Source organism: Rhipicephalus microplus, chromosome X, assembly GCF_043290135.1.
Source record: "Rhipicephalus microplus isolate Deutch F79 chromosome X, USDA_Rmic, whole genome shotgun sequence".
Lineage (NCBI taxonomy): Eukaryota > Metazoa > Arthropoda > Arachnida > Ixodida > Ixodidae > Rhipicephalus > Rhipicephalus microplus.
The window spans coordinates 311,683,724-311,711,251 of NC_134710.1; the positions used below are offsets into that span (position 1 = coordinate 311,683,724).

At 43.7% G+C, this 27,528-nt stretch overlaps 2 protein-coding genes across 2 annotated transcripts; one reads left to right on the plus strand and one right to left on the minus strand.

The window, feature by feature from the left end:
* Positions 1–114: 114 nt before the first annotated feature.
* LOC142776228 (uncharacterized) lies at positions 115–7,133 on the minus strand. The gene is made up of 2 exons (XM_075879505.1): positions 6,932–7,133; positions 115–3,552 (listed from the first exon to the last, which is right to left on the minus strand). The coding sequence occupies exons 1-2, from the start codon at positions 7,131–7,133 to the stop codon at positions 3,254–3,256; spliced, it is 501 nt and encodes a 166-aa protein (XP_075735620.1). The 3' UTR covers positions 115–3,253.
* A 50-nt stretch (positions 7,134–7,183) lies between these two features.
* Positions 7,184–20,172, plus strand: LOC119161309 (UPAR/Ly6 domain-containing protein crok). The gene is made up of 3 exons (XM_037413716.2): positions 7,184–7,317; positions 16,225–16,383; positions 17,570–20,172. Exons 1-3 carry the CDS (start codon positions 7,263–7,265, stop codon positions 17,803–17,805), a joined length of 450 nt encoding a protein of 149 aa, XP_037269613.1. The 5' UTR covers positions 7,184–7,262; the 3' UTR covers positions 17,806–20,172.
* Positions 20,173–27,528: the final 7,356 nt, after the last annotated feature.

Here is a 27,528-nt window from a genome sequence, read left to right on the forward strand (position 1 = left end):
CTTCGGGCCCGCTTTAACGTGTATTCACAAACCCTTACTGCCCTACTGAAAAAAGCTAAACGAACGAACCTACTATCAAAATAAAGTGCTTGAGAATAGTAATGACTGCAGAAAAAACTGGAACGTAAACTATTCATTTATTTTCTATTTAAATAAAATTTTTACATCTTGATCAGCCAGACGCAATTTCAACAGTATTTCCGAACAGCACCAGCACTATAACCAACGCCACTGCTATCACCAATTCATTTAATTAATTCTTTTGCAACAACTCTGTATCGACTGTCACTACCTTGCCTTCATTGTCTCGCTTGTCTTAGTAACTTTTATTGAAACACATATCACCTGATGAAGTTCTACGCACTATAAAAAGTTTGAAGAAAACAAAATGTGGCCTAGATTCAATTTATACTTCCAAAATCAAACTTGTTGCCCCCGACTTATCATCTGTGCTTTCCGATCTTATCAACACCGCATTTCGTTCTGGCGTTTTTCCTACTATTCTCAAACAAGGAGACGTAACACCTATATTTAAATTGGGAGACCGAAAAGTTTTCTCTAATTATCTCCCAATAACAATCTTCCCATTATTTACTAAGGTTATTGAGAAGCTCATATTGAGAAGACCTTACAACGTACCTAACAAAATTTAACTTTTTGTCACGTGAGCAGTTTGGTTTTCTTGCTAAGCTGCCGACCGAATTAGTACTAAAAAAACTAACTGATCGCTTAAAACAGTTTATCTATAAAGGTCTATGAGCAGGGGCGGTATTTATTTACTTAACTAAAGCATTTGATACCATTAACCACTCTATATTGATGGCTAAACTTGAATCTCTGAGAATTAGTGAGCCTACTTTTGCTCTTCTACAAAGTTATTTTGCTAACAGGACCCAATTTGTGAACTGCTGCGGTGTTTTATCTTTTCTAATGACAACTAACTAGTGAGTTCCACAAGGCTCAATTTCGGGACATCTCGTATTTCTCATCTACATTAATGAATTACAATCATAGCTTACTTTTTCTGACTGCATTCTTTATGCTGATGATACTACAATATTTTCTAGTGACAGATCTCACCAATATGCTATCAAAATAAACACAGATGTCGGAAATCTTGTTTCATGGTGCAATAACAACTTATTGCAAATCAAGCCTATTAAAGCAATTTTCATATTATTTCGCTTACATAAAAAACGTGACAATAAATCCGAAAATACACATAGATAACTGTGTCATTACACCGTCAAAGTTCGTTAGTTTTTTGGGTGTAACATTAGATCTTCACCTTAAGTTAAACTTCATAACAAATATGGTATCAAGAAGACTGCTTATGGCATCTGCATACTCATTCGCTCAAGACATTGCTTACAGCAACGAATTCTCAAATCACTTTACTATGCATTTATTCACAGTCACCTTAATTACTGCATTTCATCCTGGGCCAACATGTACACCACTCATCTGGCATCCATAATTCACCCTCAGAAAAGAGCAATCTTTATCATCACTTATAGTTCACACACTGAATCAGCAGCACCTCTCTTTAGTACTCTCGAAATTCTACCAATCACTTCCGCTTTTACACTCAAATTTTGTGTTTTATTATTGAGAAGCAGAACAGGTTACATTCCAACTGACATACTTCCCCTAACACATCTTCTCAATAACAATAACACACGGTTTTCTGAAAATAGAAACAGTCTGCTTCCAAAAGTAAACACTAACAATGGTAAAATGACAGCATTGTTTACTGCAATTTCATCCTGGAAATCCCTTCATCAACAATTAAGTCAAGCCCTTCATTACAATATTTCCAGCGTCCACTCAAACAATTTTCACTAACCACACGCACCACCAGATCGTATTTGCGCATTTATATATGTATTGGTCTAACTATATTTATATTTATGTGTGTATGTTCACTATGTATGTATATCCTTGATAAATATTTAAATTAGTGCTACTTTTTATATTAAAATAGTTTGTTACGGTTTCTCAGTTGTCAATCTTTCTTTACGTTATTTGTACTTGTTCTAAGAAGAGGTCCCCCTGACAGTTTTCACTTTGGAACCTGCTTCTGTATTATACGCAGCTTTTTTTAAATTAAAAGAAGTGTCAAAGCCTTGGCAAAGACTGCGACACGTTTTTTTTTTTTTTCGCATGCAGACATTATTTACTGCAAAAGCACCCAGGAATCATTTGTGATAGTTGCACTGCTTAATTTCTAAATCATGTAAGCGCGAAGCGACAAAAAAAAAAAAGTTGGTAAGTGGCGCAAAGGAGGGGGGGGGGATTTGAGCCTTGCCCCCGGGCTACGCTACTGGGTTGCTGGTAGTCTAGGATACAACGTCAGTAGGCAGGCTTAGCTGTGTTCGAGTTAGAAACTCATTCTCCGCGTTGTAAGTAGGTCCCATCTTTAGCCACGCGTCACCTCCGAACTGGGACTCATAGTTGACTATGGGTGTGCCCACGTGACCTTTGAATGAAACTGGTTGACAAACTTGGTCAAGCGGGGACTAGCCTTGTCAATGTGAATAAAGTCGTAGGCAAAGTTGCGTCGCGGCACGTCCATGCACGCAGGTATGCTCTTTTCGTCGTCACCATCTTGCTCCTCGTTTCCCGGTGTGATTTTAAGACCTTAGTAGCTCTTAGCCAGATCGGCATGATCCTTCTCTTGAAATGGAGTGTAAGACTGCGGTTTCATCGGGCTGTTTGTCTTGTCTTTCTTAACGCGGCACATGCCTGTATTAAAGGAGTGGTTCAATCCGACGGAGCTAAGACCCTAAACTAGCACGTCAGAGTTGACAGGCTGGACAACCGAAAAGCCAGTCAACCAAGGGGTGCGTAGACCATGAGGAGTAACCTTGACAGTGCAACTCACAGCTCTTGTGAGAGATGGTAAGTTAATGTAGGTGCCGTGAGGAATGTAAAGATACGGCCGGTTCACTGGCAAGCGCGAGCAGCTAGTTTGAACATCAGGAAACACTTTCTCGGTGTCATACACTAAATTCGTCTTCAGCATTGCATAGGCCCATGTGGTGAGTATTTTGCTGTTACGGAAGACTGTGACCACTCCGGGGTCATGAGGTATGCGCAAGATCTGCTGAACGAGTTCTGCGGAATTTTCACCATCACCCCCAATTCGTGCTCCGCGTGGACAGACGGGAGCGTCCGATGGCATCTGCGACGACATTTCGGCGTTGCCGGTGCTTGAGTCAAACTGGTATCGCTTTGCGTCTGCTGTATCTGATCACCCGTTATGTGCACGTTTCCGTCTATCTCCTGGCATTCCGTAGAGGATGTGGCCCGAAATGTATTGTTCTACAATATTCTTTGTGCCCAGACCGACTGCACCTAATGCAGAGTGCCAGTTACCAGTGCGTCTAAAGTATTTTAAGAAGAGAGCTGCAGATGCCTGGTCAGCCGCAAAGACGTCTTCGTGACTTGTGGCTCGCTCGTAGGCTTCGTGGTGCGACTTGGCTATGCCGCCGTCCTCGTCCACCGTGTCTCCGTTGTGCAGTGGATTCCCGGGACTCAGGTACCGATGGCCTGGGAACAAAGGCATACTACTCAGGTTAGGAGATACACACATGGTAGCGGTAGTGACGTCGACAAATGCTACACTCTTAGCCGCCTCTATTTCACGACTGACTGAACTGACTGTGACTGACTGTCCCTTCCGGCTGTCCCTACCGGCTGACAACGACAAGCGCGACAGCTGTCAGTCACAGACAGTCAGTCACAGTCAGCCAGTCAGTTCAGTCAGTCATGAAATAGAGGAGGCTTAAAATAGAGGCGGCTAAGAGTGTAGCAGTCGTCGATGTCGCTACCGCTAGTACTTGGTCAATGCTTTGCATTTTCCGACTACACTGAGACAACGACAAGCGCGATCAGTCAGTCCAGTCCAGTCCAGTTGGTCGGTCGGTCGGTCGGTCGGTCAGTTCAGTCAGACATCAAATCGAGGTGGCTAAGAGTGTAGCAGTCGTCGATGTATCTCAAGAGCCACGACAGTGGTAGAGCATCGAACGCGTTATTCGAAGGTCACAGGTTCGGATCCTGTCTACGGCAAGTTATCTTTTCACCCACTTTTCTTTCTTCTCATTTACATTACAAATGGCCTAATACCTTCCCCTATACCTTCCTTGGCATTATTGTCTGTTAGATCTCATCAATATATATATATATATATATATATATATATATATATATATATATATATATATATATATATATATATATATATATATATATATATATATATATATATATATATATATATATATATATATATATATAAAGTGCACGCATTAAAGTCACACGTCGCTCCCCCTTTAACAATATCCATGCAATGCCCCTTAGCACAACTACTATTTTTAGGCGGTGCATTTCTCGTATGACAACGTTAGACTTGAACTAGTTTTAGGACGTTATACTGTCGACAGGGTGAAATTGACAGTGCGCATTTGAACAGAGACGCACTATATTCAGCTTCGCCAACTGTAAACCTTCGGCGCAAAGCTAGCACCCAGATTTTTTTCGGGGGGGGGGGGGGTGCAGAAACACGACTAATACTTTGGCAATTGGTGGTCGCTGTGAATGCGTGTAAATATTACAGTATACCCTAAAAAGTTAAATTATCTCACAGCTTTCTGAGTGAAGCTAACTTCCAATAAATTGGTTCAGTTATGCTGAATATGGTAGACGCCTAACCAACGAAGAAAGAGTTCAGACAGAATAAATCAGTATAAGACACGCCCTTTCTGAATGTTTTTCAATCTCTCACGCTTTTACGGAGCTCAAATTCAGTAGATTCATGTGTCATACTTCAAGGGCTATGGCATCATGTGCTAGGCATGAATGATGGGTAGGTACGAAGAAATCTGCATCAAGAAAGCGCAACGGAGGAGCCGAAGCGCATAGCAGTTTCTGCACGCGGAAAGCAGCTCTTTCAGTACCGTTCAACTGCAGCGCCGCTGCTGCTACGGGCAACGCGGAAGGGATCAGGCAGCGAGGCGTGGTCACGCCACTCAACACTTCTAGTACACTCTGACCGACCGTCTGCCAACTCTAGGGAAATTTTCTTGGATCTAGGGGATTTTTGTTGTACTTAGGCGAAAAAGAAAATTTGTCAACATCTAGGAAAATATTTCGCGTCCACGTGAAGCAAGCAGATCGACGTAGGGACCTCCCACCCACAACCTCTTTTTTGTTCCTTCTTCCACATTTTTTTTTATTTTACACCCCCTCTACGCTCACCCAAAAGCGCTGTGCAAGCGGGAGATAGGGCCGGTCTCCGTCCCCAACGCTGTGTCAGCGCTCTCCTCTCCCCAACTTCATTGCGGTTCATTATATGCCATCCGTGTTCGACGTCGATTGCCTGAATCCCGGTTCGAACCAAAGAAAAAGTGCTCTCTCTTGAGCCCGCCAAGTATATATATATATATATATATATATATATATATATATATATATATATATATATATATATATATATATATATATGTGTGTGTGTGTGTGTGTGTGTGTGTGTGTGTGTGTGTGTGTGTGTGTGTGTGTGTGTGTGTTTTCCTTTACACCAAACTCCCATTTTCTTGCATTTCACCCGCTGCGTTATTTCTTTGGTTTGTTGATGTTTTTTTATAGGTTTCCCTTCTTCGCGAACGCTGTCACGTTGATAGTGAGCTGCTCCGCCAAGGTCACCAAGGTTTCTGTGAAAAGCTCGGCCAGAGCAGTAGGCTGCATGCATGCGGTTATTTGCAGAGCTGAAAAAAAAAAGTTGGAAGAGAAAGTGGCTGGTAGAAGACTGCAAGGATTTATTTGAAACGAATATATGGCAGCCAATATTTCTAATAAACATATCTTTTCGTATCCATTCAGCAGGTTGCGAGGGCTTAACTGCCACACGGCGTAATATGTTTTCATGGTTAAACTATTTTTTGTCACAATATCCTGTATCAGATATGACAAAGCTTGAGAGTACGCTTTTCAAGACATTGCTTATAAGGTATGCAAGCCTGCATCACTTCATATTTTATATCAACACCACCAAGCATTTTCTCCTAGAGAGCTGCAAAATATTGATTGATATGTGGGGTTTAACGTGCCAAAACCACCATATGATTATGAGAGACGCCGTAGTGGAGGGCTCCGGAAATTTCGACCACCTGGGGTTCTTTAACGTGCACCCAAATCTGAGCACACGGGCCTACAACATTTCCGCCTCCATCGGAAATGCAGCCGCCGCAGCCGGGATTCGAACCCGCGACCTGCGGGTCAGCAGCCGAGTACCTTAGCCACTAGACCACCGCGGCGGGGCGAGAGCTGCAAAATAACAGAATTTTAAAATAATAACAGAATAACAGAGATTGTAAAATAACGGAATATATTAGGTTTTTAAGCATGTTTGCTGGAACATTTCACGTACGCGCTTTATATGCTCGCTCTGGTTATTATTATTATTATTATTATTTAACTTGCATGCTATTACAAGTGCACTGTATCATTTCCGAGTTTTGCATTGAACAGCTAGCAGTGTTCCTAAACATTATTTTCATAATTTCACCCTTCTTCGGCCTCTACGCAATGCTCCTTTCTTGGTAATTTTTATAAAATACTGCGACACTATGTATCCTCCCCCTCCCCCCTTTTGTCATTACCGCTTACTTTAGTGATTTCATGGGATAAAAAGTTAGTTTTTCAATTTGTACTACGAAAGTTTTTCACCTTCAGCATGGTGATTTTAGTGAATATTTTCAAACGAATGCACCATTATATCATAAAAGTGAATTTGGAAATCGTTTTCCACGGACAAACACATTAGCCTTCAAAACTCCGCTCTCCGTGAAAATATAACGGAAATCTAGGGAATTTTCTCACTCCAGAGAGGGAAGAAGTGGCTCCGCTGGTTGGCAGCAACTGCCGACCGTACCTGTTTTCGCGTAAAGGAGGCGGGGTGGCAAGGGGCCCCGCGCAGCAGTCGCTCCCTCTCGGAGTCCGCCTGGCCGGTAGGTGTTCTGTGGCCTGGCAGTATAAAGTGTTCTGAGGTCTGGCTTGCTCACTTCGCTGGCGCTTTGCGTTTTGCCGTATCGTCCCCACCCGCCGCCGCTGACGAAGCAGTGCCGGTGTCGCATATCGGGCACTGGGCGCTGACCGCGCGGTGGAACATCGTAGATGACGAGGCCCGTCGAAACGCGGTGCCGGTGATTACCGCTACGAGCAGGTGGTGGCGGTGCCGAGGCGGCCAAGTTTCACGCACAACTATGGAGACCGGCGCTTTCGTGACGGCGTTGTGCCTCGCGTTGCTGTGGGAATCCGGTGAGTCCTCTTTTTTGTTTCTTGAACGCGGCCTGTCACGCAATGGCGAATACAAAAGGCAAGAAAGCGTGCCTTGATCGCGACTGTGCTACTCACGTGCAAGTGTGTCAATCGCCGCACCGAGGCGTGGCGCACCGCTAAGACACGCGAAATTACGCGCGCGCGTAATTGACGCCGACGAAGAGGTTGTCGTTCCTTCGCCTGCTAGGTGGCCCCCCTATACCTACATGGACACGTCGCGCGCGCGTCAGCATTAATGCAATTTTAATGACGCGTGTCGACGTCGACCCGCGACGTCATTATTATTCTTAGAATACCGTTTGCAAGCGCCGCTGGCGTTGCGAGCGCGATATGAGTTTTAGAATAGCGTTTGTCCTGCTGCAAACCGCAACGCACGATCGCAGTGACGCCGTAGCCTCGAATCCAGCTTTGCGGGCGTCATGCAGGCCGCGATCGCCGCACGCTATTTCGGACTTGCTGCGCGCGGGTCGCAAACGCGAACGCCGGCTCGCGTTTCGACGCATGCGCAGTGGCAGACGCCGTACCGCAAGGGCTCGCGGTGTGCTATTCTGAAATTGTCATGAAATGTCTCGTGTGGCGCTCTCGTTTGACTTGAATGTTAGGCCTATGAATTTATAACCGCTTTCATCACTTCAAAAGTAACTCAGCGGATCACTAGAAGACACTGTTGGATCGCGGTCGGACGCCGGAGATTTTTAATTAAGAACGAGGCGCCGTGCTAGCACCTGTGGGTCTCCGTCGATACGCTGAGGCTGTCACGCGCTATCTGCCGGCGGTTGGCGACAGACGCACGCGCAACGGTTTCACACACGCGCATGGACAAGCGCCACGTCGTCAGCGGCCGCGTTGCGTGCTTCCTGCGAGAGTTGCACGTGTGGAAGGGGAATGACATTTACGCATCGCCTGCGAACGCGCATCTGACGACCCGCTAGACGAAGGTCAAGCACAAAACACCTACCAGTTTAGAGAACGGAAACCGTACCTTTGGGCTGTTCTATCAAAATAACATGCAAACACGTAGCGGCGGCGTACTGAACTGCATTACCGCGAGGCGAGATGGCGCTGGTAGTACTATCATCATCAATTAACAGATGCATTTTTTTTTTGCTGCAAGCAGTGGGTAGCTCGCTAATCATTCGCGCTGCTCGCTTCTTCAGTTTTTTTTTTTTTTTGCCTTGCTAAATCTTGGTTTGCGCCTGTAATTATCGCTAGGTTACCAAACTGGCCCAGACTGCAAAAAAAAAAAAAAATTCAAGTAAGGTTTGCGTTGTTTCTTGCCAGTGTCGAAGCCGGTACAACTAATGTATACGGTCGGGTCCGAACAAAACAAGTCGCTCATAAATATCAAAAGCTTTTACCTCATCTGCAAAGACTCTTGAAAGCTAACAAGCATATGCATCTAACTGAACATTGAGATCGATGAATGAACGTCGCGCTCATTTTGTTGCGGCGTTCCAGTTTAATAGCGTGGCTTCAGGACAAGGGTCCGATTCTGCCGTCAGACGCGGCGCTTGCCCTGTAGTGTTGGTCTTCAAGTGAAGTGAATGCATGATGTGGAATCGGGAAGGAAACTGGCACATTGCCGAGAGATGGCTCGCGCAGTGAGAGCAGTGTAGTTTAGCTAAATTTGTTAAATAAACAATTGTGGATGCATGCAGTTCTGAATCTTTCTCGCTCAGCAATGCTACATTGAGTACTTCACAATTGTGCAATGTCGCGTCGTGTCGACAGTGTAGGCAGTAGTTTTCATTCTCAGCCGGGAGCCCTTATCATAAGTAATATGTATTTAGGTGATGGGCCTAAAAAATAGTTCAGGCTTGCTACATTTATTGTTAGAGTTAAGCTACACAGTTACTACAGCTAGAATTTCTCGTCGCAGGTAATGACCGGTCTGTTGAGTATGCAGTGAACATGTATGCTAAAGGAACAGAGTTATGAGGTGTGTGCTTACAGATAGGAAAGCCCAATTCTAAGAAATTAAGCTTTAGGCATGCATTGTACATTTTTGCTGTTTGTACATCTTTGTTGGCACTTTTACGGTACACTATTTGCTCAGCTCTGAGCACAATCTCTTTTTTGCATAGACATATCGATAGAACTTGAGCACTCTCTTGCAAGCAAGCACTCCTGAAATCAATTGGTGATACATTGGTGATACATAATGTGAATCGGTACAAATACTGGATCAGTAAAGGTCACATTTATTACACACTTGTTATTGTGTTGACTTTTTCAGTATACTTAAGCTTGAAAGCTGAAGTTGCTTTCTCCCTGCTATTTTTAGAGGTTAGGACTTGAAATATGTACTATCCTGCAGTGTGGCTGTGGATAAGTCCAGATCATGTATGTTTCAACTACCTGTGCATTTCTTAGATTTTTTTCATGACGGCTCGCACAGAATTTCGCTTCGTAGTGGTAGACACTACAGCTCTGACAACTAAAGCAGATGTGCTCAAGGAAATCTGGGACATTTCTCTGCTATTTGAAAAAAAGAAAGAAAAAACAGTACCACATCCAGTGAACACAATCTTGCTCATCACGACACCATTCACGTGTTTGAGGAAGCTGTGCTGCAAGTGCTCATCACCTTTATGATTTATTATTTTAGGAGCCCATTGAACATGTGCGCAAAGCTAAAGCAATTGAGTGCAGCCTTATGAGGTTTGGTGCATCTTACTTGAATGAGCTAAACACAGTTAATTAAGACAAAACAGTTCTGGGTGTAGTTCGTAAACTGTCACAAGGCACAACTAAATGTCCAAAAGTCTGTTTATGCCCCTCACTGCGGGGGTATTTGTTTCGTATTATAATTAACAATTTCTGACAATTCACATGCCAACTATGAAATGATCATGAGTCTTACAGTAGTGGGTAAATTTAGATTTATTCTGGCTTCCAGGGGTTAAAACAAATCACATTGTAGCCTCGCTGGAGACAAGACTGCTTGTTGAAACATTTGCTCTGACACCTCGTGTTCACAGATTTTTCATATTTTCAAGCTTCCAACTTTTAAGGGTCAGTTTAGTTCACCTGCACCAATGGGAACTGGTTCACAGCTGTGCACGAGAAGTTCAGAACTTGTGCAGCACGAGTTCAGCAGTGCGACATCACAAGTGAATGACAAGGTGGAATCCTTATTTTTGTTTGCTTAATTTAATCAGGTAAAGATCTGGGTAAAAGACGCTGCGTTTGTAGAGGCGGGTATGACACCTACGTCTACTGCTATGTTGTTTGTTAAGCTGTGCTTGCAGCTGCACCAAACCAGTGCCGTCAGAGTAGGAGGTACAGGAAAATCATGAACTAGTTTTAGTGCTGCACCTCTCATGCGCTTTTTGAAATGAATTGCATGGTTTAGAGGATGCCATTGCTGCACCACTGAAACAAAATGGCGAGGTGCAGCACTTTGTAAAATGCATATGTGATGCAGGCGAATCGAACAAACCCTTAAGCACACAAGCGTCTTAGTATTTCATCCCCATTGAAATATCGCCACTGTGGCCGGGATCAAACCTGTGTTGTTGAGCTCAGCAATACCACACAATCTAACTAATAGTGTTACAGTTTCAACGTTATTGAAGAGCAGATTCCATGCCACGGTAGACAGCCATTACTTGTGGCCAATCTAAAGCACCACTCCACGATATGCATGGTAAAACATTCACAAATACAGCATTGCATGGGTGAGGTTCGAGATGACGTGTTGTAGTGGACGTTCAGATGTTTCAACGTGCTTGCAGAGTGGACATTGGGGGGTAGTCATTCTGTTGTTGAATGGCAGTCTGGAAAAACAAGTAACATCACCTGATATCAGTGCATGAAATCAATGCATAATCAATGCATGAAGTTTTCTAAAGTAAACAAATAAACTCAGTTAACAAGTAAACAGCAATATTTTATAGATGTATGTAATGGTACCTAGTATCGCATGTATCACTTGGGGCTGCTTCTTCACAAGGCATGTCATGTAGCAGGTTCCTTGCCCATTGTACAAGTGCTTCCATGTCAGGTAGGTCAGGAGGCTGTGGCACAAAAAGAAGTATTTCTGATTTATGTGACACTTTCTTTGTCACACCCTTAATTATGTGATGTTTCTCAAATGTGACTGTATTAAACTATTAACTCATAGGTTTTTTGCATGAATATATGGGCTAGCTACGAAGATCCATGCGAGGCGACAGTGATGCATTTCCCTTCTTTCATCGCAGTGGCTTGGTTTGTGTTAGCTGGCATTAGAATTTCAGAATTAACTGTTGAGTCAGCGACTCGTTACCACGTGAAGCCACGCTGCAAGTAGCGCACATTTTCGCAGTGAGAAATTGAGACATTAAAGAAATTTAACATTGCAATGCACTGCTTCCGTGAGATGCCTATGCAGTAAATGGTAAAAAACGACTTATATTGAAATGAACGAACTAGCTCAGCAAGCAACCATCCTTAAAAAACTAAAGTGGTATCTACTCACTGGCCCGTAATTCTCGGGCTTTGCAACGGGTGTTCATCTAATGAAAGCTTCAATGATCGCTTCGTTCCTCGGAAGTCACTCGAATTCTCTTTGCGAAAGCATTTCATCGAACTAGCTCAGCAAGCAACCATCCTTAAAAAACTGAAGTGGTTTCTACTCACTGGCCCGTAATTCTCGGGCTTTGCAACGGGTGTTCATCCGATGAAAGCTTCAATGATCGCTTCGTTCCTCGGAAGTCACTTGAATTCTCTTTGCGAAAGCATCTGATAGAGTCAAAATAAGCAGAACGAAAAAGAGTGTCGGTCGACAGTGGCTTGAAATATTTACAGCGAAACAAAACATTGTGAGACACATCCGAACGTACTGCGAGTCGTTACCTGCCGTTCCTACCGTTGGCCGCCTTATATTTTGAAATGAGGATAATAATGTTGATAGGCTACTGCTGACTATGAGTCAGCTGGAGCAAAAACTAATACAAAAAGTTGATGATGCAGCACATGTTTAAGAAAAACCACTTGCTATAAGAACAAGTTTTTTATCTGTAGTGGTACGCAAAGGTGTAGTATTTGATCATTTTAGAATTGAAACTTGGCCCCGACGAGGGTGCCCCTACAAGAAAGTGCAATAGTGCGAGTAGTGAGATAGGTCAGTAGATCCACTCTGGGTGTTTGAAGCAGAAATGCGTCGCGGTTGCTTTTTTTGCCCCCTACAGATGATCACTTGAACTTGAGAGTTTCCGGGGCCTGGGTCAAGCTTTATGCATGAATGGCGATTTCCCAGCCAACCGCCAAACTAGCACTTGAAGGGCAATTAGGGCATGTTCCGACAAAGCGGTCTGTTCGGTTTGCGGTTCCCGGCGGGTCTGTTGAATCTGCGTGGTACAGATGTTTCGAACGCCGTGCGCGTGCATTTTCCCATCTGGTGGCATGCCCTCATGGGAGACGTGCCCACATTTCGGCATTTCAGGCAGGCAGCATGTCTCGAATGCTCCGAGCCAGCGCGGGAACTTCATGTTTTCCGCCCAAGGTGACGTCATCAGGCGCAGCAAACGCATGGATCATGAAGCGTCAGTTAGGTGTAGTGTCTGGTCGTTTTCGTGCACAACGACACACAGAACAAGCTAGATGTGACCTGAGCTTTGTTTAGAGTCACAGAAAAAGCTGCGAGTACATTTGCTGCGCTGACCAACAGTCAAGCGTCCTTGCAGAACCGCCTCCACGTATTTGGGGAAGTGCTTTTATTCGGGCAAGGGCGTTGTCGAGCAACGTGCGTAGTTGCTTGCGTGAGGTGGTCAGGAAAAGCACGCCTGCAGAGGATAGCACAGCTCTGACAGTATTGTTTTTTAAATGCGAATAATTTCTTCGCATACCGCAGACACATTTAGCGTTCCTATCTACGTGTCTGTATATCTAGCCGCGTACGTCTGAGTGTTCTCACGATCACCTCCTTAACTTGGGGTTGATCGAAATTAGTACGGGAGGGTAAGAGAGTATGACATAACTTTCTGGTCATAGCACGAATAATGTGAAAATCTGGACGCGCGCGTGGCCAAACCCTTTCCTCCAGACCGACCCATGGGACACATACCCCACGGTATGTGCCATACGGGTCGCGGTATGCTGGCATGTGCCACAGGTGTTAATATCTAACGAAGAACGATGACAACACACAATGAAAATTTAAATATGGGAGCTCAAGAAAAAGACCACATTGGCAGTGTTGACTCAGCGAATGAAAAGAATATTCATTCTCTCATTGATTCTTTATTCCTTAAAGGCCCTAAAAAGGGGTATTACATAAGGGGTGGGTTTACAAAAATAGAGAAAGAAAAAAATTTTGGTGAGAGAAATGCAGACACTTCTTCGATGAACTCAGATGAGCAGGTGATAGTAGCGATGTTGTTGGGAAGGCCGTACCAATCTACAGCTACATGAGGGAAAAAAAAGAATATGAAAAAGTGACAGTGCGCACTTTGAGGCGAGCAACATTTACTCGTTCTGGTGGTGAGATGTATAATGCGATGGCAAGGGAATTGTAAAAAAATCTGTGAAATATTAAGCTGGAAATGCGACATCTGTACGATGATGATCATCATCATCAGCCTGACAACGTCCACTGCAGGACAAAGGCCTCTCCCATGTTCCGCCAGTCAACTCGGTCCTGTGCTTGCTGTTGCCAATTTATACCAACAAACTTCTTAATCTCATCTGCCCACTTAACCTTCTGTCTCCCCCTAGCCTGCTTGCCTTCTCTATAAATCCAGTTAGTTACCCTTAATGCCCAGCGGTTATCCTGTCTACGTGCTACATGCCCAGCCCATGTCCACTTCATCTTCTTGATTTCAAATATGATGTCCTTAACCCCAGTTTGTTCCCTAATCCACTCTGCTCTCTTCTTGTCTCTTAAAGTTACACCTACCATTTTCTTTTCCATTGCTTGCTGCGTCGTTCTCAATTTAAGCTGAACCCTCTTTGTAAGTTTCCAGGTTTCGGCTCCGTAGCTAAGTACCGGCAAGATGCAGCTGTTATACATCTTCCTCTTGAGGGATAGTGGCAATCTACCTGTCATGATTTGAGAGTGGTTGCCAAATGTGCTCCACCTCATTCTTATTGATCTAGTTACTTCAGTCTCATGGTTCGGCTCCGCGGCTATTACCTGTCCTAAGTAGACGTAGTTTTTTACAACTTCAAGTGCACTGTTACCTATCACGAAGCGCTTTTCTCTTCCAAGCTTGTTGTACATTACTTTCGTTTTCCGCAGATTAATTTTAAGACCTACTTTTCTGCTCTCTTTGTTTAACTCCATAATCATGACTTGCAATTCGTCCCCTGAGTTACTCAGCAATGCAAAGTCGTCGGCGAAGCCCAGGTTACGAAGGCACTCTCCATTAACTCTAATGCCTAACTGTTCCCAATCTAAGCCTCTGAAAACATCCTGTAAGCACGCGGTAAATAGCATTAGGGAGATTGGATCTCCCTGCCTTACACCCTTCTTGATTGGTATTTTGTTGCTTTTTTTATGAACCATTGTGGTAACAGTTGATCCCCTGTACATTTCTTCCAGGATGTTTACATATGCTTTATCGACCCCTTAATTTCGCAGTGTCTGCATGACTGCTGATATTTCTACAATAGTGTTATGTGGGGTTTAACGTTCCAAAACCAGCATATGATTATGAGAGATGCCGTAGTGGTGGGCTCCGGAAATTTAGACCACCTGGTGTTCTTTAATGTGCACCCAAGTCTGAGCACAAGGGCCTACAGCATTTTCGCCCCCATCAAAAATGCAGCCGCTACAGCCGGGATTCGGTCCCGCGACCTGCTGGTCAGCAGCCGAGTACCTTAGCCACTAGACCACCGCGGCGAGGCTGCACGTTGTTTTTGAGTTCGACCGCTTACAGGCGTGGCCAGCACCGATATATACTGCAGCAGATGCGCTGTTCAAAGAATGCTCCAAGAAAATCATCATAGTGAAAGGACAAGAATAACAAAGTGTGCACTTACGAAAGGCAGAGTTCTTTTTTTTATATTTTGAATACATGATTGGGCATACTTTCTAGCGATAATTTTCTATTCTGTTCCTCTCTAACTCATTCTGAGCAAAGTCAAGAATAACAAAGTGTGCACTTACGAAAGGCAGAGTTCTTTTTTTTATATTTTGAATACATGATTGGGCATACTTTCTAGCGATAATTTTCTATTCTGTTCCTCTCTAACTCATTCTGAGCAAAGTCCCTAGGTTCTCGAGATCAGCGAGGCCAATGACAGGAAACGAATAAAATCATCGAAAAAGAAGAAAATCACGACACAATATGATATAAAACTGAAGTGCATCACCTAGCCGCATCGCGCAATTTCGAAACGTTTCAGGGACTGCGCAAATGCTAGAGGTGCAGTATACAATGCAAGTAATTGGTTTTGATCCCCCGAGTATTGTGGTCTCAGGCATATAGTGTATGTAAAGCGATAGGTCGTTATTTGATTGATATGTGGGGTTTAACGTCCCAAAACCACCATATGGTTATGAGAGACGCCATAGTCGAACGCTCTGGAAATTTTGACGGCCTGGGTTTCAGCACACGGTCCTTCAGCATTTTCGCCTCTATCGAAAATGCCGCCACCGCAGCCAGGATTCGATCCTGCGACCTACGGGTCAGCGGCCGAGTACCTTAGTCTCTAGACCACCGCGGCGGGGCCAACGCTGGATTACTTGAGTTAATCTGTTTGCCGAAAAAATAATGTTCCATGTGCATCTTTAGTCCACGGACGCGAATTGCCGTGCAATAGTCATATGCAGGTTCGCTGTTAAAAATAATGTTGTATCACTTCTGGTGCGCTACTCTGTAGTGAGTCTGTCCTTGTTTTCTCTGCATCTGAATTATACGCGTACAAACTTGCTTGTTTTTTTTTCTGATCCTTTTGCAGGCGAGGCTATCAAGTGCTGGGAATGCAACTCTCACGCAGATCCAAGGTGCGCCGACCCCTTTGACAACACGTCGTTGCCCATCGGCGAATGTGCTGCCCGGAGTTTGCCCCACTACCCAAATCTCAAGGCGACCATGTGCCGCAAGATTCGACAGAAAGGTGTCGATTAATTTATTCAGAGTTTTTATGCGCCAAATGTATGATACACTTATGGTACACGCCTCAGCGGGAAACACTGTACCTAAATCTAAGCATGCTGGCTTTCGTGCATTTCATCCTCATTTAACTCGTATGGATTACGTGGGACAGGTAGAAGTTTGACCGAAAGTGTGCGCTTTTTTATGTTTGTATAAAAATCTGCATCTGAAGAAAATGCAGACAATCTTTAATAAGTAAGTGATCTCAATGTATGAACTGGACAATGACTACACATACTGTGCTCATTCATGTATTATAAGCCCTATAATGTATGTAGTATGTACATAGCACCCCTGATTAGTTTTTTTCTTTTATTTTTAAGTTTTGTTGTTTGTGTGTTCATCTTGTACATTACTGCTATGATGTTGGGATAGCCAGCTTTAACGTAGCCTACCTTCCCATATTCTGCCAAATAAAATTTTTAAAAAAGTAAATCAGCACAGATGCGATTTTAGCCTGTTAGCCCAACGCTTTCATATCGACAGACAACCAACGGTGAAGAAAATGAATGGTACGGTCCTGCATGCGATATACAAGGGTTCAATGATTATGTGTACGCTGAAGATTGTGAGCGTACAATTTTTCTCTTTCTATTCTGAATTTCAGCGGTTGGTAGGTATATTATACTTTCATATTGTTTTATAGTGTTACAAAGCAAACAAACAAGCTCAAGGAACATGTCAAAGAGGAAGGCGTGACTTTGCTCACAAAGTGGCATCCTGTTGTGTTCCTTTTGCTTTTTAGCTTCTTTTATCATGGACTTGTTGCAACTCATTTAGCGCAGTGCAGTCCTAATACCATGATTGATATGTGGGTTTTAACATCCCAAAACCACCATATGATTATGAGAAATGCTGTAGTGGAGGGCTCCAGAAATTTTGACCACCTAGGGTTCTTTAACGTGCACCCAAATCTGAGCACACAGGCCTACAGCATTTCCGCCAGTCCTAATACCTTATGGTACAATACAGCGTAACTGGTAACTGCTGCCGCTGCAAAAACCAAGCATTGTTTATGTTTCATTGACGCCATGCTGGCCTTTAAGATAAACTCCTCTAGACTTTGCGGTCCGTTCCTTCATATGCTTATTGTATGTACGTCACGTGCGATATCGTTTCTTGAACACTCATGCTGGCTTGGTGCGCAGTGAACGGCAACTGGCGGTTCATCCGGTCCTGCGCTTTCATGGGCCAGCCAGGCGAAGGCACCAACGACGAGAACTACTGCCTCATGCGGACTGGCTCTTACGATGTGTTCGTCGAAACCTGCACCTGCAAAAGCAAGGACGGCTGCAACACAGCCTCGCAACAAAGCGGGCCATTTTTACTCTTGGCTTTCGGAGCAGCTGCGGTTACCGTTGTGGTGTTGGGCACGCTTCGCTAGTGACCACTTCTCCCAGTGTACGCCATGCCACTATGCACATGGACCACTCAGACACCGTGGCTTGTTGTGGCCTGCCCAAGGTGCCCGAGTGTGTGAATCTCCAGAAACACTTGTTGCGTGTACGCTATAATGGAGCCTGATATTACAGCAACGCCGCCACCTGGTGGTTAATTTTGTCGCCGTTCCACCTGTTCCAGATGTGAAGGTGCACTATTGCGGAAACAACCAATCATTGGGTGGTCCCCAAAAAGACAGCGTTCTCTCTTTATCCTGTTTGATGCTTACGCACCCTAACAACTCTGTGCTGTGGTGATGGGGCTTGTTGCACTCGGTCGGCTTCGCTCGTGAGGTAATAGTTGTGAGGCATGTGCTTAAAAGGTGAATTCTGGCTAGTATTCTTTCTCGATCACTTTCGCGAGATTTTACCACTTTCGCACCGGGCAAGTTGAACCGCTACTGGCCAAAGCGGCGTGACGTTGTGTGTACTGTGCTAAAACAGTAGTAACGCTGGTGTGGCACATGGACATTAATGCTTTCGACACTTATCTCGTGAAAGTATCGTCAAACGTACTCGCCAGAAAACACCAGAACTACATGTGGCAAGTGCAAGCTAGTTTTGAACTGTCCGTCCAATGTGTTTTGTAGGAGGATCCTCAGCGCGCTGAGCGAACGTCAATGGCCTACCCCACCGAGCTTGTACTTGGTGAGTGTGCCGAGTTATTGTTAGAGCTAACGACATTGAAACGTCGGGCCCTTAAGGCACAAGCGAAGGTGGTCGATGTGCAGTAGTGTCGAGCACTGATAATTCAGTGCAGGTTGAAGAAAAAAAATTTCAAGCATGAAGGGAACCATTCTGCAAATATGTTTTCCATTGTTGTTAGCTCTTTTGAAAGGTCACACTACCAGGAAGGTGGGGTACATTTGAGAATAACGAACGTTGGCAAACGAAACCAGTTGCTGGGCTTCTCAAGGAAAATTGGCAGATAAGGTGGTGTGCTCTATAGGTTGAAGGGTAAAACGTGTTGATGAAAGCTGGTCAAGAGGGACCGAGCAGAATTTTTTTTTAAGGACCACGAGAAGCGGTCAGCCAGTTGCATTTATACTGTAAAAGTTTAGAGAAAGGGGGCACATACAAGTTAATCTCTTCGTAAAGATAGTACTCATTTTTTTTTCTAGCAAGAAAATTGTGAAGGGAGAAGATAAATTCATGCCCCCACTTTGTTCTGCATTCTCTAGCAGACCACAGAGCAATGTTTTGATGGTGTACAGTTATAGGCTTCTGCCGTCCTGTCGCATGTTTTTAATCACGGCTGTAGAAGCCAGCATACTTCTTATTTTTGGTCTGTGACCTTATACAGCATCACAATCCTGGAATTACACTCAGTGGTGATCTTTAACATCAATCTTGGAACTCACTATAGAATTACCTGCACCATACACAGGAAAAATTGCAGTGCCTTAGACAATTGTGGTCGCCTATATGTAAAGTGCAGTGAAATTATGCAATTGTTCACTGGGAATTACCGGTGGGTCATCGTATTTGAAGCAAGCTAGCCTCTGGTGTAGATCGGTTAGTCTTCTTTTTTGTGTGTGCGTTTGTACAGTTGGTGTTGTCACCATCCTCAACGTCTCGCAAGAATGTCACGCATGGTGGTACATCAATAGAAAATGTTTTTCATGCAGTAATCTATATATATATATAGCATACCGCCTGTGAAAATTTTGTGTGTACTTGTAATATTGTGTACTTAGCGGGAAAACCTTGCCAGTGTCATTTGAATCACAGCTGACAACAGACGTTAGAGCTGAACTCGTGTGTAAGTGCGCTAAAACAGTCGGCGTAATTTTATGTTTCCTTTGTGTGTGATTTATCAGCCCGGTGGGAACGCATGCTACATAAACGATTCAGTTTCAGTAGCATCTTATGCAAAAGAAACAACAAATACAACACTGACGTAATGATTTACTCATTTCCAAGTTTCAAATGTTTCATTAAGGGGTGCGGGGAGAGGTGGAAGGGGGGGGGGGGGCACACTCTGCAGTGATGCGATTTTCCCTTCTCATGGAAGTGCGTTCGTTTTGTTGATTCGTTGCATGTTATACCTTGTCGCCAGCTTTCTTGCAGGTGGTGAACATTCCGTCCATTTATTTTTAAATCTAACACCACCAGTATATTCCCAAGTGCCACAAATCATGGAATTGTAACCAGATTGCCTGTTTCACCATGTACTATTTAATTCCCATGTTTTACTGCAAATGGAATGTGCGTACGTGGATTGCGAAAGGGGTGTTTGAATGCTCGCTTGTTTAACCAGTCCATTTTTTATAGACGGATTTTTTGTACAAATAAAATTATTACTATTCACAGCCTCCGTTCAAACTTGTTTTCTGTTCAAGTAGAACTTTGCGTTGGTCTATTTGGTGCATGTTTTGTGGAAGGAGAAAGGTGCAAACAAGATGAGCACAAGAAGAGACATGAACGAATGCATAGTTTTTTATTCGCCATGTGGATTTGTACAGAATGAAGGGAAAGTAACATAGGGTTCTGTTTCTTTTTACCCTGCTATATCCTCGATATTTTATTTTTGTACCTCGAATGCGGAAAACGAAGTGTCAACACTTCGTGATTACATGCTGCGTAATCAATGTTGTCACGGTGCGGATGTTGAAAAAGTAATCAAGAAAGTAACTTCCCTGACTTTTTAAAATTTTTCACTCTGTTTATCCTAAATTGAAGTCCCACCTAGAAACTACCAGACCATCGCATTATTAATTAGAGTTAGGGCTCATTAATACTTTGTGCAACAAATAGAAACCAGCCCTTAAATTTCCTCTCCCTTCCTCCAGATAGACTTTCAGAATGGCACCTGATGAGCTACACTCAAGTTTATCTCATATTGGCGTAGTGCTCAGTCGCATTTAACTTTGAATGAATGTAATGAATAAAAAATGCATGCAGGCTGCATTAGTATGTCTACAAATTGCATTTACAAAATTTAAAATAAGTTCCTCTTACCAAAAAAAAAGCCTTTGGGAATGCCTCTTTCATTTTTTCTCAATACTGGGGCATCAAAGATAAAAATACGTCAATAAACAGTGTATATAGAATTCTGTTTTCTTCCATTTATAAAAATTTCGTTAGGCCATAAACAAAGTTTGACTCTGTGTGTACTATCGGCGTCAAATAAAACAGTGGCAAGCATTTGCAATGGCATAGCGCATGCCGTCCAGTCACATTTGTGCAGTGCCATGAAACTGGATGTGCGTTGATGTTAGCGGTGATGCCAGTGGTGATGCTCAGCGGTGATGCCAGTAGTGCGCACACTATACCGCTGCTAAAGCTTGCCACTGTTCGCGTTTCATTTGAGGCCCACAGTACCTTCTATTTCCACAAATGAAAAAAAAAAATGAGCACAAATCCTGCAAAATTTCAGCAAACTTGTGGTACTATCTTCGAGGATGAGTTAATGAGTTAATCTCAATGAAGTTAGCCTTTCATCGAGACTTTCGTGGCTAATCCTTTTTGCGCCTAAATACGTGGCTAGAAAATCAAGAAAATGTGCGTGCTATGAACAGATTTGATGTTAGTCTTTTTTTGTTTGTCATTAGAGCACACTAGCAGTGTTTACCCTGCAAACTTTCATGCTTCATTTTTTTAAAATATGTTTTAAACCTGCTGAAAAAGTGCGTTCTAGGCCATTTTAAAGAAGCCTGTGTGTGTTTAGAGCGTTGCGACGTGGCATTTGTCGCAAGTTTGCCATAGAAAACATTACTTCTTTAACAGCTTGCTCTGTAGATGCTTGTATAGCTGGACAACCTTAGTTTAGCAAGATGGAAAACTGGGCTAGTTGGTGAGCATTCATCGTGGTTAACAGCGCGAAACACCCGGACAGGAGCGATAGAAGGACACGGTACAGCGCTGACTTTCAACTGAAATTTTTATTGAAAACACGAGAATATATATATAGACAGAACAGAAGACCTCGTGACCAAACCAGCCCCCTCAATCGATAAAATTATACACGGCGACAAGGCTTTGTCATGTGCACGCAATCTTGCCACAAAAATAACACATACTTCAAACTATAAGATTCCAATGTCGCCAAGAAAACCGGGCATGAGCAGACGAATGAACTTTAGCCACTATCTAACAAAGATAATTCATTACCAAGTAAGGCGATAGACGGCTGGCTAACGCATTGAGACCCTTTCTTATTTATAAAAAATGCCTCCATAATTTCTCTTGAAAGCTTGTCTGGGTGCTTGAAGAGTACTTTTGTTTTTTCAAAAAGTGGGTGGCATCCACATTCGCGGCAATGCAAAGACAAATGTGAATGCGCAAATCCTTTCAAGGAACTGTGGTGTTCCCTTAGCCGTATATTGACACAACGCCCGGTCTGACCAATGTACTCTCGCCCGCATGAAAATGGGGTTGAGTACACGACATTCTGCATGCACGGGAGAAACTTCATAGTATGTTTGATACTACACTGCTGATAAATTCCAGTCTTCCTGCCTTCTATGCGAGTGTTTACTGCCTGGCAAAGTCCCTTAAGCTTCGTTCTGCTTGAAAACCCAACGTTTAATCTGAACTTAGATGCTACTTTCTTTAATCTGTGCGAAAAAGAATGAACATATGGAATGTAGACAGAACGGCTAAAATCTTTTTCTTTCACTCGGGAAGACTGCCCCTTGACCTCACGCAGCAGCTTATCGCAAGTCGTAGAAATGATAGAGTGAGGAAAGCCTGCATCACGCAGCCTCGCCACCTGATAGTTAACGCTGTCAAGCATACGATGGGGACAACTCTTATTGAGGGCGGACCTTATAGCGGAAGTGGCTATACCTCGTTTAATCAATTTCGAGTGCCCTGATCTGAAATCAAGAAGAGACTTCTTTGACCTCGGTTGATAGGTCCAACACACATGTTCCGCTTTGAAAGACAGTCTAAGGTCTAAGAACTGCAACTCCTCCTTTTCAGGAACCTCAATAGTAAACCTAAGACCTTGTCCCTGTTCATTAAACAACTTTACGACGTCCACAATCGATCTTTGGAAATTTAGCCTATTGACGAAAACCAAATAGTCATCCACAAAGCGGAAAATTCTCAAAGCCAATTCACCTAGGTTATCATTTATTTTGCGGTCAACGAAACTTAAAAAGATGCTGCTTAGTACTGGCGCTACGCAGGAACCTATGCACACTCCTGCCCTTTGGATAACTGTCCTTCCTTGCCACTGAACGATCGTGGACTTCAAGTAAAACTCCAAAAGCTCTAGGAAGCTAGCAACCGGTATTTTGCAACTTTCGACGAAGCCTAACTCATTCATTTGTCCCTCGATGGTCTGTTGCACGAATTTCAATAACTGTACATGAGGCAGGGAATAATAAAGATCTTCTATGTCTATGCTGAATCCAAAGCAACCGCCAGGGTTATTATTCTGCAGAACTTGAACTACGCAGTTAGAACTGGCGACTTCGTAAGGGTCCTCCAGCTTAAGCTGTGCGAGATTAGTCTGCAAGTACCCTGAAATAACATTTAACCATGACCTTCTTTCCGAGACGATGGTCCTGAAAGGATAGTTCTGCTTATGCGTCTTTACACTGAAGAAGGCCTGCAGAAGGAGCCCTTTTTCTCGCTTGACTTCGTTTGCTACTTTCGTTAATCCAACCTCATTCATCAAAGCTAAAGCACGTGATTTAATCTTAGAGGGATCAACGGAAACTTCGCGAAAATTCTTATCCATTGCCGTGGTTGCTTTTTCCAAATACAAGTTTTCCGGAATAATAACAAAATGTCCTTCTTTGTCAGACTCTAGAATGCGCAAATTACTATCCGCACAGAAATCAATCAGAGGTCCTAACCTTCTCGAACACCTATAATCCTTCGACGGTTTCAACAACACATCGACGCACTCAGACACACACCTTAGTCTGTCTTCCTCCTCAGCTCGGTGAGCCACTGTCCTGGCTAAGGCGACCTTATCCAGCTGTTTCAGACGCGGCTCGAGACAGAATTTGGGCCCTAGTTGAAGGACCTGTAGAAACTTGTCTGGTACTACTTGGTCCCCGATAATGGTCACATTCCCTGTTCCTTTCACTTCTTTCTTCTTAGGTAGCGAAGGTCGAACTTGACTCCATAAGAACTCCGTAGCGTGGTAGGACACTTTAGTCCACTCCTTCAGGAGAAGCCGTCTTCGCGCTTCGGAAGCCTCTTTCGCACAGGCTAAACGCAAAAGATCCTTGTACACCCTCACGTGTTGCCACCACTCCGCGCGTAAAATGCGGCACATCCTCCGAGCGTGTCCCTCAGACGGAGTCATCCACCCACACAAAGACTGCAGGTCGGGAGGGCATAGCGACTTCCTGGCATACCAAGACGCTACTCTTGCTTTGCACACGTAAACGGCTATCATCGACGTCAAAAAGCCGGGATTAGTCAAGAAGTCATTAGAACATGGAAAAGAGCCCTTTGTACTAGAAATAACGTTGAGCAAGATGGAAAACTGGGCTAGTTGGTGAGCATTCATCGTGGTTAACAGCGCGAAACACCCGGACAGGAGCGATAGAAGGACACGGTACAGCGCTGACTTTCAACTGAAATTTTTATTGAAAACACGAGAATATATATATAGACAGAACAGAAGACCTCGTGACCAAACCAGCCCCCTCAATCGATAAAATTATACACGGCGACAAGGCTTTGTCATGTGCACGCAATCTTGCCACAAAAATAACAGAATAATAACCCTGGCGGTTGCTTTGGATTCAGCATAGACATAGAAGATCTTTATTATTCCCTGCCTCATGTACAGTTATTGAAATTCGTGCAACAGACCATCGAGGGACAAATGAATGAGTTAGGCTTCGTCGAAAGTTGCAAAATACCGGTTGCTAGCTTCCTAGAGCTTTTGGAGTTTTACTTGAAGTCCACGATCGTTCAGTGGCAAGGAAGGACAGTTATCCAAAGGGCAGGAGTGTGCATAGGTTCCTGCGTAGCGCCAGTACTAAGCAGCATCTTTTTAAGTTTCGTTGACCGCAAAATAAATGATAACCTAGGTGAATTGGCTTTGAGAATTTTCCGCTTTGTGGATGACTATTTGGTTTTCGTCAATAGGCTAAATTTCCAAAGATCGATTGTGGACGTCGTAAAGTTGTTTAATGAACAGGGACAAGGTCTTAGGTTTACTATTGAGGTTCCTGAAAAGGAGGAGTTGCAGTTCTTAGACCTTAGACTGTCTTTCAAAGCGGAACATGTGTGTTGGACCTATCAACCGAGGTCAAAGAAGTCTCTTCTTGATTTCAGATCAGGGCACTCGAAATTGATTAAACGAGGTATAGCCACTTCCGCTATAAGGTCCGCCCTCAATAAGAGTTGTCCCCATCGTATGCTTGACAGCGTTAACTATCAGGTGGCGAGGCTGCGTGATGCAGGCTTTCCTCACTCTATCATTTCTACGACTTGCGATAAGCTGCTGCGTGAGGTCAAGGGGCAGTCTTCCCGAGTGAAAGAAAAAGATTTTAGCCGTTCTGTCTACATTCCATATGTTCATTCTTTTTCGCACAGATTAAAGAAAGTAGCATCTAAGTTCAGATTAAACGTTGGGTTTTCAAGCAGAACGAAGCTTAAGGGACTTTGCCAGGCAGTAAACACTCGCATAGAAGGCAGGAAGACTGGAATTTATCAGCAGTGTAGTATCAAACATACTATGAAGTTTCTCCCGTGCATGCAGAATGTCGTGTACTCAACCCCATTTTCATGCGGGCGAGAGTACATTGGTCAGACCGGGCGTTGTGTCAATATACGGCTAAGGGAACACCACAGTTCCTTGAAAGGATTTGCGCATTCACATTTGTCTTTGCATTGCCGCGAATGTGGATGCCACCCACTTTTTGAAAAAACAAAAGTACTCTTCAAGCACCCAGACAAGCTTTCAAGAGAAATTATGGAGGCATTTTTTATAAATAAGAAAGGGTCTCAATGCGTTAGCCAGCCGTCTATCGCCTTACTTGGTAATGAATTATCTTTGTTAGATAGTGGCTAAAGTTCATTCGTCTGCTCATGCCCGGTTTTCTTGGCGACATTGGAATCTTATAGTTTGAAGTATGTGTTATTTTTGTGGCAAGATTGCGTGCACATGACAAAGCCTTGTCGCCGTGTATAATTTTATCGATTGAGGGGGCTGGTTTGGTCACGAGGTCTTCTGTTCTGTCTATATATATATTCTCGTGTTTTCAATAAAAATTTCAGTTGAAAGTCAGCGCTGTACCGTGTCCTTCTATCGCTCCTGTCCGGGTGTTTCGCGCTGTTAACCACGATGAACCTTAGTTTCTCGTTTTGTTATCTGCTACATTAATTTTGTTTTCTGCAAAAGCTTTCTCCTGTGAGTTTACTATGTTCGGTTTTCATATATTTGCATTGTGGAACACTTAAAATGTCGTTATTTACTTTGGGGGTGAAGAGCCTGAAGATCTCAGCTTGTCGGCGTGTCATGTTGTCGTCGTCACGGTTCGTCGCAAACAGGTCAGCGCCACAAAAATTGGGTAAATACCACTATTCGTCACCACTTCATATTGTACACAACATGAGTTAAAGGTTCGTTGTTGCTGCCTAAAACATCACGTTTGGCTTAGCCAACAGTGTCAGAATCCACAACGACATTTTCTAAAGTGTTCGAGTTTTTTATCTACAACCAGACACACAAACGTAAATCTCTTAGGTGAAGTCATTTATTTCAAACACCACTTCCTGAAACATATCTGTGAAGTGATGGTGCATTAGGGAACCGGTGACGATTAAAGGAAGAAACACCGGTGCACACTTCATACTTAGCCCCTCCGTAACTTTCACGTAAGTGGAGTTGAAACACCATTCCATCTACAAGGCACTGTGTTTCTTTTACTCTTTTAAAATGGCGATGCCCAAAGCGTCTCCCGCGCGTTTCCACTAGCGTCGGAGCATTCGGTGCATTTTCTTGCTGGATATTGCTGCCATTCTCACGTCATAACAACAAGAGCTAAAATTCACCGTAATCACTGGCTCGGACTACTTTAGATCAAGGTAATAGGCCGTACATACGAGAGATATGAAATATTTTGAAATGCCAAGATGTTTTTGACTTTTAAAAGGGAAAGGTATACACCCGCAAAACGAAAAAAAAAAACCCTATTTTCTAGTTAACACTTCAAGTCAACCTTGCTGCTCCAAAATCAGGCTTGCGTCTTTTGCAAAGTTGCTCTGCAGGATGAAGTGATACAATAGTTGACGAGTTTCAGCTTAAGGTACACTACAGCGTTCGCTCTGCAGCTATATGACGCGTGAAGAAATGCATTGTTTTTGCACGATTTTGCCAATGATTTGGATCGCTGTGGGTTCGCACATTAGCGCTGCCTAGTAGTCGACTGTTTGAAAACTGTAAGGTTTGAGAGGAATGCGCGTAGCGCACTCTAAATGTCTCCCTGTACCTGTGAAGCACGCTTGACTATGATGTCAAGGTAGTGTCGACCTACACTGTGCGCTAACGACCTTACTACATGTTGGCCCTGTGTCCATGCTAAGCATTTCTTTCTATTTTAAATAGAAAAAAAGTGAAGTAATTCATTGCCACTGATGTGACCCCACAGGATGCTCGACCCGCAGTGACAAATCGTCTCGAGACCGTTCGAAATCTTTGCCCTTGTTATTTCGTCAACTTAAAAGGCGTCACTGCAAATGCGTAGAGT

What these genes read in the sequence shown, in the direction of transcription:
- LOC142776228 (XM_075879505.1), bottom strand. Translation starts at nt 7,133, where the DNA reads ATGCGACACCGGCACTGCTTCGTCAGCGGCGGCGGGTGGGGACGATAC. An exon ending in CCTCCTTTACGCGAAAACAG is followed by an intron (nt 3,553 to 6,931) that starts GTACGGTCGGCA and finishes CTTTGTTCCCAG; the next exon opens with GCCATCGGTACCTGAGTCCC.
- LOC119161309 (XM_037413716.2), top strand. Translation starts at nt 7,263, where the DNA reads ATGGAGACCGGCGCTTTCGTGACGGCGTTGTGCCTCGCGTTGCTGTGG. An exon ending in CGCGTTGCTGTGGGAATCCG is followed by an intron (nt 7,318 to 16,224) that starts GTGAGTCCTCTT and finishes ATCCTTTTGCAG; the next exon opens with GCGAGGCTATCAAGTGCTGG. An exon ending in CCGCAAGATTCGACAGAAAG is followed by an intron (nt 16,384 to 17,569) that starts GTGTCGATTAAT and finishes CTTGGTGCGCAG; the next exon opens with TGAACGGCAACTGGCGGTTC.